Source organism: Trifolium pratense, linkage group LG7 (assembly GCF_020283565.1).
Source record: "Trifolium pratense cultivar HEN17-A07 linkage group LG7, ARS_RC_1.1, whole genome shotgun sequence".
Taxonomy (NCBI): Eukaryota; Viridiplantae; Streptophyta; class Magnoliopsida; order Fabales; family Fabaceae; genus Trifolium; species Trifolium pratense.
In genome coordinates, this window is record NC_060065.1 from 5,639,746 (window position 1) to 5,652,388 (window position 12,643).

A 12,643-nucleotide genomic window follows, 5' to 3' on the forward strand; every position below is an offset into this window, starting at 1 on the left:
CTTAATCCTTTTAAGCATGTGGTCAGATATTCGATTTCTCATGCGTATAGAAAAAACTCAATTTGAAATGAAAACATTCTTAGGTGCCCCATAGGTTCCATATAAAAATTAGTCATAGGAGGTGAAAACTTGGTAAAAAGAAACTCCAAATATCCTAATGATTTTTTAATTTTTATACTGTAGTACTTTTTTTTGTAAGGAATATTAGGAAGAGTTGTCATACGTTGATTGGATATGAAATAAATAATGTTATAATCCTATGGGCCAATTGAGGAGCCAAGAGGAAAGAGTGCGGTGTCTCTCTCTCTCTGGAATGAATGAATGATGAATGTGACAAGGAACTGAAACAAACGCAATTGCTTTGGCCACCAATCTCATCTCTGAAGGAAAACACAAAAGTCCATCCATCTTATCCAATCCAATTATCAATCAATCACAAGATATTTATACTTTTCAACATTTCGCCCCAACCACACTGCAACCATGTCATCTTCCAGGTTTCATTTTTTTTTTTTTTTTACTCATTCAATTCTTTATAGTACTACTACTACTAATTATTCTCTTTATTAGTACTAAATTCTTGTATATAATTATGTTGTTCTTTGATATAATAATTTCAGGTGACAACAGATCTGGGTGGTGGTGGTGGTGGTTCTGTAATCATAAATATGTTCCTTCCACCTTGGCTCTATCAGATTCTCGCCTGCATGGGGTCAGTCACTCACTTCTCTACTATTTCCTTCCTTGCTTTGCTTGCTAAAATCATACTAGTAATCACAAAAAAGATTCTTTTTTTTCTTTTATATCAAGATTACCCAATTTTTCATAATTACCCTAGAAATTGGGTTTATGCAAGCAAGATCAAAGGAACATATAGAACTGGTTACTTTGTTTTAGGTGATTTTGTACTTTTGGAAATTTTAGGAAATTATCAATTTCATATCTTTATAATATTTGCATTCAAGTGACCTAATTGGGTCAAATTTATTTGCAATCCCACTCTCAAATTTAGTGAATCTCTCTCACAATTTCACTCAACAAAGAGTGAGTAAGAGACTGTCTTGGTGGCATTATATGATACACAGAATTGTGCTGCCCCTATAAGACTTCATAAGAGCAAATACAGATTTTATGTTTCTATGTGAAAATATCATGAATTTAATGCAGATAGGTGTTATTTCTTTATCATATTTGGGAACTTCAAGTTTTTGTAATCAATGTCATATTTTAGTTTAACCCACTTGAGTTGGTCGGGTGATATTAGCTTGGGATCTGGGAGCGTGCTCCTCCTTAAGGTCTCAGGTTCGATTCTCTCTGGTGCCAATTTGGGGGGCTAATTTAGCTTCTTCAAAAAATGTCATATTTTAGTTCAAGTTAGTGGATTAATGATAGTTAATAACTGTGTTAATCATGTTTGTGGTTAAACCTACTTTGTAACAGAGCAGAGGTTGTCTTGGATGTTTCTCAAAACCTCTAGTAATTATTTCAATGGGTGAAGCCGATGCATCTAAGGGACAAAAAACTCAAGCACAAACAATGAACACAGACAACAGATCAGAAGATTTTTGGAGCAGCAGTGCTATTGAATTGGATCACGGGGCACCTCAGTCCCAGAGAAGTATCTCGTCGATTGCCGTGTCAAACCATCCTTCTGATCCTCAAAGTAGTGATGGCATTCAGACTGATCCTCCAGAATTTGTCAATCATGGCAAGTTTGCTGTTATATTCTAATTTATCTATTATTACCCTTCTTTTTAAATTTTGTTTCTTTTATCTTGATGGAATCACTTTAAATATATGTGATTGCTGTGTATGAAACTTAAAGTTAAAACTAGTTACTAGGATACTCTGTGATCTTTGTATTTTCTTCTTTCAATTTTATAGGATGTATTCCTTGTTGTAATTTTTACATTTTCGTGAATCTTTATCAACTGCTTGTAATAACAACACAAAAGTTTGATGTATGCAGGTCTTCTTCTTTGGAACCAAATGAGGCAACATTGGGTTGGAAATAAAAGGTCCGAGCGTCAGACACAAGTTGGAGAACCCAAAATAAGGTAAATAAAATATAAATATAAGCTTTCTGCATGAAGCATCAAGTATTGAATTCTAAAATGAACATATTACTAAGGAAAGTATATAGTATTGCATATGTTTCCATTTGATCATTTCTGTCTTTGCCTGTAAGTGTAATTTTTTTTTTTTTGCTTGCTGCCTGTGCTTGTTCACTTTCGATGGGTTTCTACAATTTTTCTTTTTTTTTTGCTTGCTGCCTGTGCTTGTTCACTTTCGATGGGTTTCTACAATCTACATTGTACAAGTATCAAACAAAACTTCCCTCTATTTTTCCATTGGTTTTTGATTAAAAGGTGCGTATTTCATTGTTTAGACCATAGAAAACTTCTGCTGCAAGTAAAAAAATGAACATGTGATCTGGTGCAACAGCATTCTTAAAACAAGTAGGGAAATTGATCAAGAAGTGGTGGGAATTAAACTAGGTTTCTAGCTTAGCAATAGCATTTGATTCGAAGTTACTCCCTCCGGTCCTAACTAATGTCTAGCAATTTCCCTTGAGCTTATTTTTGGAAAATCATTCAAAAAGTTACAGTAATAAATAAGTTCGTTGGTTTTAATGTTTTTTTTTTGTGTCTTATGATTGGGACCAAATCGAATACTTTTTAAGATGTTTATCAAGTTCTAATTTTAAAATTTATGTTCCTCAGTTGGAACGCCACCTATGAGACTCTACTTGGGACCAACAAGCCTTTCCCTCGGCGCATTCCTCTTGGAGTAAGTTCTTTCATTCTAACTTGTTTGTCTATATACTCATATTCTGATACACATGCTCCCTAACTGTAACTGATGGTAATATTGTTCTTGACAGGAAATGGTTGAGTTTCTTGTTGATATATGGGAACTAGAGGGCATGTATGATTGAGGAGGCTAAACAGGTTTTTATTCCCCTTTAGATTTTGAAGGGAAGGTGTGGTATTCATCCTCCTAATGTTTACTGGATAATTGTAAATGGGGTAACTGTGGTAGTTTTTTTTTCTTCTTTTTCTTTCTGGGGTGTTCTACATGTAGTAGTAAGATTACATTAGTTGTCTGATGCTTTCTGATTTTCTATTAAGTTGGTTTATGGACAAATCATCCACACTGCACCAAAGGGAATACAAAGTTAATTTCATGTTTCAGCTGATGCAAGCTTCACTCCCAAGTGCTGCTATTTAAAAAATGATGTTATCAATAACTGACCTAAGAGATGTTATGTTATCACTAGAAGGAAACATTTTTTTTCTTCTTTTTTACCATCACTCAAATGACACTGTGGACCAGTATTTGTTGCTTCCAAGATTAACATGTGATTTATTATCCTGTGCTGCTGTAAGAATACTCTAAAGATTAACAAAGTTATGTTTTCAGATGCTAATTTTATGTGACCATATTTGTTCTTCACATTTGACGCAGTTGCAGATCGTAGGTCGTCCAATCAAAATTGAACGACTCACATTTTAACCCTGGTTTGAGTCTAAATATCCTATTGAAATTAGGCATTTGATTTGCGACCGAAGGGATCACAATCCTCCTAGTGATCAAACTCTTCATGATTTGCGACCGGAGGGATCACAATCCTCCTTTTTCTGGTTTAAGGATGGTGGCAATATAGTTTAATAAGGCACCCTACGGAAGAGGTGCAAAGAATTTCTAAACGTAGGATGATTGTTCTAAAAAAGTAAGGGCATATAATATGAAACCATTTTTATTGAAAAATGCTAACATATATAATTAGAGGATTGTTTAAAGAATTAAAATATATGACTGTGTAGAAAATGATGTTTTATTTGACTGTGTAGAAAAACATGTAACCGATAGTATTTGATTTGTATTTTCAAGATAAAATTTTATTTAAATAATTTTGGGACAATTGTTGGTAAGATGATTTTTTAGTGAGACCTCCTATATCTCTTCATAATTTAGAATATTTACCTATTAACTAATTATTTTTTGAAGGAACCTATTAACTTATTATATCTCTTCATAATTTAGAATATTTATCTATTAACTAATGAGAACAAATTACATAAGTATATTTGCATGTAAAACTTACAACTAACTTGTAATCAACTTTTATTTCACATGCATGTGACTTGTAATACCCCGAATTATAAAGGTAGTTTAAAAATAAATAAAAAAAAAACTATTTTATTTATTTATTTTTCATAGACGGTAGTTTGAGATAAGTTCCAGCTCCTTTGGACATTACCTAATAATCATTTCTTCTCTTTTCAAAATAATCAAAAGCAGGATAAATGTAGATGTGTGCCATAATTCAGATCATTTTATCAAATTAACATTGATCGTGTCACCTTTTTAATCATGTGAATCAAAGGTTTGTTTGATCTGCACTAAATGAATGGTGATGGATCTTGGACACAAAGAAACTTACACATGAGGAAGATGTTGAGATCTATCAAGTGCAGATTAAGTTTCATATTGATTGGAAAAGTTGAAGTTGACCGTTTATTCCAATGCGACATATTAATGATCATGCAGGTGCGCTGTTATGCAGCAAACTGAGATAGCAGAGGCCAATTATAGCAATTATGCAGTCGACAGAGCTGGAAGGCGAGAACAGCAGCGCGACCCTGCTGGTGCAGTTGTTATAAGAGATGGACGACATCAAATTGGAATGAATAATCCTATTTGGACAACTCCGGAGCAAGGAACATTTAAGTGCAATGTTGACACTGCTATTGTCAAAGGATAGAAATTGTTATGGAGCAGGTATGTGCATTCGAGACGATCATGGAAATTTCATTAGAGCACAAACCATGTGGAGGAAAGGTAGCTCTCCACCTCATGAAGCCGAAGGTTGAAGCTTGAAGGAAGCACTACATTGGATTAAGAATTTGGGTTATACTAACGTATCATTAGAACTAAATTGTAAACTAGTTGTAGATGGTGTCGCCGGTAAAATCCCAATTCTAAAACTGAATTTGGTGCTATTTTATTTGTTTGTAAGGCTATATATGAAATTGTTATTACAAAACTTGAAGATAAATTTTATTAGGAGACAAGCCAACAGTGTTGCTCATTTGTTAGCTAGAACATCATTGTTATTTGCTAGTCACCAAGAGTTTATGAGTTTTTATTAACGGTTATGAGTTTTTATTAAATATCATTAATTTTGATAGGTCTCAATAACATATCAAATGATGTTTAAAAATTTTCAAAATTTTTATGAATGATCTATATGATATAAACTTTCAATCCAACGATGAATTTTGTAAAATTCGTATTCATTATAATATAAATGGCCACTTGTCCACCATGCACAACATAAGAAACTTGTGCATGTTAAACAAAGCTTTGATTACGTACCATCTTGTATTATGAATGTTTTGTTGAATGAAATTCCCCTCTCCGCTGACCAACATCCAAGTCTAGTTTTCCTCAAACTAAGTCAATATTGTAACTTGCCATAGTTTTGGTATGCATTCTTGTAGCACAAATATTTTTAACTAAAAGTGGAATTGTCAATAGCCAGGTGTGAACGAAGAATTTGTGCTGAAGTGGTGATAGTGACTTAATGTTTCATGACGTTGCATGAGAGAATGTGTGTATGTGTCAAATTAAGGATGCTTAATTTGGTGATGATGTTGGTTAAGAGGCAGGCAACAAGGGGAGAAGCACCTTGGATGAGTCAAACAGATAACATAACAACAGGTGTGAAAGTGAGGACTGAAGAATAATTTTAAGCCTGTAGCCTCCAAATTGGACCAAAACGCTTATTAACCGACTCATTATTATTCATAACATAAATATAGATTAGTTAATCGTTGTTTGTATTTTTCTTGTGTAAAAGAAGACAAAGATAATCTGTACCTCGATTTACACGGGTCCTGTAAGGATATAATAAGGTTGTTAAGAGGACAATATAACTCATTATCGTACTATTTATGTCCAGCTACTTTGTTCTACGATTACATCATTAGTCTCTAAACTATCTTTACAATTTAATCCTCAAATTATACTCTTCTAGTCTTAATTTATAAAATAAAAATAAAAAAGTTTCACACTTGTTAAAAAAATCAAAACATATTCACGCGAGTATAACTTGATAGGGATATTACATTTAATATGTAGGGATCGAAGTTCGAATCCTAATACTCTCATACTCTCATCGGCTGAATTAATTATTCAACAAACAAAAAGAATAGATAAATGTCAATAAGTTACAGCTCAATTGATAAAAAATGCTGAAATTATTAAGCTAGATGTAACGACTAAAGTTCGAATTCTAACTCTCTCAATTGTGTGTGTGGGTTTATGATAACTTTGTCATTTTATCTAAGTAAAATTGAAAGAAAAAAAAAAGTTTGGATGGATAAGATATGGCGGGTATTCTTTGAGACTAGTCTATGGTCCTCGTTAATCTATTTATCTAATATTCTTCAATCCATGGATGTGGCATTGTGAATTTTTCTATGAATAAAGAAGAAAGGTCAATTTTTTTTTTTTTTTTATAAAAGCTAATATATATTGATAAAGAGAAAAGTTAGATATAAAAGAGGAGATCTAGCCAAACCTTCGAAATAAACTAGCAAAATCTATAATTAGATAGATCAAGTCTATTTCTAGTGAGCTTCTCTCTAATACCAATAGGAGGTGAAGTCCACCAAGTATATTCATTTACAGACAAACCTAAAAAATTAAGCTTATCTGCACAGTGATTATTTATTTTTTTTAACCATGAAAATGGGCAGCAAAAGACTAACACCTCAAAATTCATATATTAGTAGGAAAAGAGGACATACAAAACTAAGGAGGGCGACTAGGCCAAGACCTCCTTAAACATTAGTACACCTAAAGCTAGGTCTACCTAATCTATTAAAATTAAAAGTTTCTCTAATGACTATACCAAATAGTCAATCTATCTATAGTGAGACCGAGATTTGCAAACCCATCAGCAAAATTCCCCTCTCTATAAAAATGATACAACATAATTCATATTTATAATAAGCCTAGAGTAATTGAACCACTTGTTAATTAATGATCAAGGCACCAAGTCGGAAGATTTAAAAAGCAAGTAATACTAAAACCGAATCTAATTCCAACTATAAATTATGCCAGTTATGATTTGAAGCAATTTCAATTGCCTCATTGTTTCACATAACTCTACAACAAAAGCTGAATCTTTGTACTAGTGTTTTCTGACTAACTGAGCTCTACCAACAATGGAGAGAAGAGAGGCGAGTTTTGCCTTAAATTTATCAGCAATGGCATAAGAATATCTAAATATCTAACTTTTGGTCTTCCTTTGAATATCGAAACTCCTAGGTAAACGAAAGGTAAAGTACCAACAATTATCATATCTAGTAAAAAGATTTTTTAAAGCATTAATATCAGACATCTTGCCTCTACAAAAGACTATTATATCATCCGCATATTGATTACATTCCCTATAGATATGAGATATAAAAAAATTCATCTGACATTAGCTAAACAGTTCTACCATCTATTTTTTAACTGTCAAGACGCAACACTATATGACTTAAGAGCCAAAAAAACTAACATAGAATCACTCTGAATCCATAATTGATTCCACTGCTTATCAAATACACATTCAATAGCAAGAATGACTCTTATTAGCTCAACATGAAGAGCATTTTTAATGCCTAAATTCAAAGCAAAGCAGGCAACAGATTCTCCTCTAGAGTTTCTAAAAGAAGAAAGGTCAATTGACATAAACAAAATTGCTTATTTGAAAAAAAAATATTAATATTAAATTTTAAAAATTAAATAATACTAGTATCTAATAAAATATCATCCATTCATTCTACTAACAAAAAAAAAATTCATTCATTCAACTAACATAGTACAACACAAATTGTAGATTTGGTCTTGGGTTCGATCACCGACCGGTTTGCGTATGAAAAAATATTTGTTGGGAGAGATCAACCCCTTAAATGGATCTCAGTTATCTCGAGAAAATTAGTCTACGCAATTGCGCACAAATACCTTTGATTTTAAAAAAAATCAGCCATTCATGCATCTTATTAATATTGATTAACTTTTATAATTATTGTTACTATTTATTTTCAAATAATTTTTTAGAATATTTTCCACATTCATAGTTTCTTTAAAATAATATTGCCTAATTTTTCTATTCTTGACTAGCCACTCTTTACTACTTACTCACCGTATTCCATCGGTTGCAAAAATAAAAACCCATCGATTTTCATCATGCATGTTACATAGTTTTTTTTTTACTGTTAATGCATTAAAAATTCAGATTGCAAAAATTTCCATCGAATTCACTTCATGCATGTTGCATAGTTTAATACATTAAAAATCCATTGTATTTTAGTGTGCTATAAAAATCCATTGTATTTTATTTAAATTGATCGATTTTATTTTTAAATTATTTCTATTCCTATGCACTGTCTATATAAAAAGTATCGATTCATCATTTTTTGGATGAAATATTGTGATTTTAGCAGGGTGGTATATTATCAGTTTTAGTTTTGGTGTGGCAAAATCAATTACATTTTTATTTGATTGTTATGCCGTTGATTTTTTTTCATATAAAAAATTATACGTTCACTGTTACTTTGTTATGGATGAACTCATTCAGAAATATTCTTTAACATTCTATCTTCGTTTTCATTTCGTGACATTTAAAATCTCCAACCTAACTTTCTTACTGCAAAAGTGGAATTGTGATTTTCACAATTTTTCACAAAACTTCAAGCTCCACAAATCCATTCCTCGAGACACTTACAGAGGTAAGTATATACTTTATCAATTATAGATATATTTACTTTACCTTTTCATTATTATAATAAACATTTTTAGTTTTCTCAGGGTCATTCACGAATCAAAATGATATTTGAAAGTACCTTTTTTCTTTTTTCATATTCCTTAATTATGTTTGGTCTAATGATTAGAGATTTAGATAGTATGTCATAAGTTCTGGGTTCGATTCTCAGCTTATTATAAATAAAATAAAATAAAAATTCACCCTTAAATGGATAAGTGGAGTGTCCAGGATTCAAACTTCAACCCTTGAATATATAATGTGATGTTCTAACCAATTGAGCTAAGCACGTAGGGATATCAAATACATATTTTATTAAGTGATATTTGGTTTTTTAAATTTATGTAGATTTGCTAAAGATGTGCTAATGATCGAGGTTCGAACTCCTACTTTTTGACTTATATGTGTGAGTTTATAATGATCTTTGTCATTTTTTTTTTTTCTACCAAAAGAAAAAGTGCTAAATATTTATGGCATATTTTTATAAGGCAAATGGAGAAAGCTTAGGGGAAAAAGTAGACATTTTAACTAGAGCTGTCAAAATGGGCGAGCCCGAATGGGCCGGCCCGCCAAGCCCGATTTTTTCCCGGGCTCGGCCTTTGAAAATTCTAGCCCGAATTATTTCCGGGCTTTTTAGCCCGGCCCGACAAAGCCCGATTAAAATATGGGCTAGCCCGAATGGGCCGTGGGCGGCCCGCAAGCCCGAAAAAATTAAAATTAAAAAAATAAAATATAAATATAAATAGTTTGTTTTGGATGATTTGAAATTAGTTTGTAATATAAATTATAAAACACCGTCCGCTACTTAAGTAGCAGATGAGTAAAAATTGGGCACCCAAAAAACTCGTAGGTAGCAAATGAGTAAAAATAGGACGCGCGAGAAACTCATACGTAGTGGATGAATAAAAATAGGGCGCGCGAGAAACTCGTACGTAACGGATGAGTAAAAATAGGGCGTGCGAGAAAGTTGTAGGTAGCGGAGGAGTAAAAATATGACGCACGAGAAAATCGTAAGTAGCGGATGCGTAAAAATAGGGCGCGAGAAACTCGAAGGTAGTGGATGAGTAAAAATAGGGCGCGCGAGAAACTCGTACGTAGTGGATGAATAAAAATAGGGCGCGCGAGAAACTCGTACGTAGCGGATGAGTAAAAATAGGGCGTGCGAGAAACTCGTAGGTAGCGGATGTGTAAAAATATGACGCGCGAAAAACTCGTAGGTAGTGGATGAGTAAAAGTAGGGCGCGCGAGAAACTCGTAGATATGGGATGAGTAAAAATACGGCGCGCGAGAATTATAATATATATATATAGCGGATGAGTAAAAAATAGGACGCGCGAGAATTATTAATGATATTTACTTGGTTGAGTTTGAGCACTAGAAGTAAAAAAAATAAATAAATAAATAAAACCGGGCCGGCCCGAAAGCCCGACTACCCGTACTGGGCCGGGCTCGGGCACTAATTTTGATAGCTCGTTTTTCATCTGGGCTTTTTAGCCCGGCCCGACGAAGCCCGAAGCCCGACCGGGCCGGCCCGAAATTGTCCGGGCCGCCCGTTTTGACAGCTCTAATTTTAACGGCGCCCCTTTTCTCATCCCATAAACAAGCTAACTCTCAAATAAATTTAAAAGAGAAAATATTTTAGATTAGATGAATTTTTTTAATATATATACTTTTACTATTATAATTTTTTGACGTTATATTATAATACAACACCATAAAACTCGTGCATTACACGGATAAACGTCTAGTTAATACGTCAATTAACATAGACGCAAGATGTCATTTCTGTCCTTAGGAAAATATTTTGCAGGCAAAATTCATCAAAATAAGAATTCCAACTTATCCATCCCAATGATCAAACATGCAATCATTTTTTTATAATTCATCCGCGTTAATTTTAAAAGAATGAAAATTCATTTTAATCCCTTAAAAAAATTGACGGGTCAATTTAGTTCATAATAAAATTTAAAATAATTCTCAACATTTTCATTTTGCGGATAAAATAGTCCCCGTTTTTTATAACAGAGACTAATTCATTTCTTGTATGAAAATGTCGGGGATTAATTTAGATTTTATTTGTGTTAGGAACTGAACTGTTCCGTTCTAAATTTATGAAGGACCAAAGTGGGTCTTCACTAATCTTAAAACTTATCCTATTTTTGCTCTATTTTTTTTTCTTAAAGATGAACCGAGTTAGAAATCGGCGGAATATGATAAGAAATAAATTACCGATTACTCCCATAAAATCTAATTTAAAATAAAAAATTAAAATATAATAAAATATAGATATAAATAAAAATTGAATTTGATATTAAATTAAAAATATAAAAAATAATTCAACATATAAAAAATTGACTCAGCTATGCTTAATATTAAAAAAATAATTTTTTTTTTGGTCAAGTAAAAAATTTAATATTATTCCTGAAGGAAAAAATATTAAAAGTACCGCATTTTATTAAATTTGACATGTTATTTAAATATATTTTGACCCTAATTAATACTCCCTCCGTCTCAAATCTTTAGTCTTTTACCATTTTAGTTTTGTCCCAAAACTTTAGTCTTTTTAAGAAACCAGTGCACATTTAGTGATACTTTACCATTTGTACTCTTAATAAAGTTAAAACATTAATTAAATATATTTTCTCTTTCTTAATAAAGTAAGGGTAAAAATGACTTTACTTATCATTTGTTAATCTCCGTGCAAAACTTCAAAATAATTCAAGTTTTGGGACGGGGGAGTAATACCTTTGCCAAGGTTTTTTTATTTTTTTACTCACCCTTACCACCAAGTTGTTCTCAAATGTTGAAAATGGTTTTCAAATAATCCACTATTTTTTAATTTTAGGCTTAAATATGTAAAAGGTCCCTGCACTTACGTGTCATTTGAGTTTTAGTCCCTGCATTTTAAAATCTTTTCATTTTGTCACTACACTTTCATTTTACTTTAAAAATAGTCCCTGAACCCATTTTTTGTTGAAGTGGCACATTTTTTTATGATGTGTCAATTTTATTTTACTTTTAAAAAATTACTTATTTAAGGATATTTTGATCGATTCACTGCAAAAATAAATTAGTCATCAACTCTAAAGTCCAGTCAACAGTGACAGATCAACAAAAATGTGTCATTTAAACAACAACAAAAAAAGTCTGGGGACCATTTTTAAAGTAAAATGAAAGTACAGTGGCAAAATGAAATGTTTTTAAAATGCAGGGACTAAAACTCAAATGACTCGTAAATGCAGGGACCTTATGCATATTTAACCCTTAATTTTATTATCAATGATTAATGATAATAATATTATATTTTTGATTCGTTATAAAAAAATATTCAAAAAATATAATATTAAATTTTAAAAATTCAAATTAAATTAAATAATACCTAATAAACTATCACCCATTCATGCATCTTACTAATATTTTTTATTCATGCATCTTACTAATATTTTTTATAATTAAACCCACTTGGGGTTGGTCGAGTGGTGTTGGCTTGAGCCCTTGGAGTATGCTCCTCTCAAGGTCTTAGGTTCGATTCCCACTGGTGCCAATTTCGGTGGGCTAAGTTCATACAGAGCAAAAATACTCTGGCTTTAAATGGGGCCCTCGCAAGTGGACGGTGGGATTGGTCCCCTTGAATTAGTCGGTCCTAAGGCCGGATACCAAGTTTTCAAAAAAAATAAATATTTTTTATAATTATTATTACTGTTTATTTTCAAATTTATCTTTTTTTGAATATTGTCCACATTCATAGTTTCTTTAAAAAAATATTTTTCTTCAAAATCACGGTCCATGTACGGTTTTTTAATGTGATATTTCCAAATACAA

At 32.1% G+C, this 12,643-nt stretch overlaps 1 protein-coding gene across 1 annotated transcript; it reads left to right on the forward strand.

Moving 5' to 3' along the window:
• The first annotated feature begins 131 nt into the window (after positions 1 to 131).
• LOC123898289 lies at positions 132 to 3,194 on the forward strand. Its single transcript, XM_045949205.1, has 6 exons — positions 132 to 497; positions 621 to 712; positions 1,446 to 1,708; positions 1,970 to 2,057; positions 2,724 to 2,790; positions 2,885 to 3,194. The coding sequence occupies exons 1-6, from the start codon at positions 318 to 320 to the stop codon at positions 2,936 to 2,938; spliced, it is 744 nt and encodes a 247-aa protein (XP_045805161.1). The 5' UTR covers positions 132 to 317; the 3' UTR covers positions 2,939 to 3,194.
• Positions 3,195 to 12,643: the final 9,449 nt, after the last annotated feature.

Coding starts and splice junctions, on each gene's coding strand:
- LOC123898289 (XM_045949205.1), top strand. CDS start 318: ATGAATGATGAATGTGACAAGGAACTGAAACAAACGCAATTGCTTTGG. Junction 2,058..2,723: donor GTTGGAGAACCCAAAATAAG/GTAAATAAAATA, acceptor TATGTTCCTCAG/TTGGAACGCCACCTATGAGA. Junction 2,791..2,884: donor CTCGGCGCATTCCTCTTGGA/GTAAGTTCTTTC, acceptor TGTTCTTGACAG/GAAATGGTTGAGTTTCTTGT.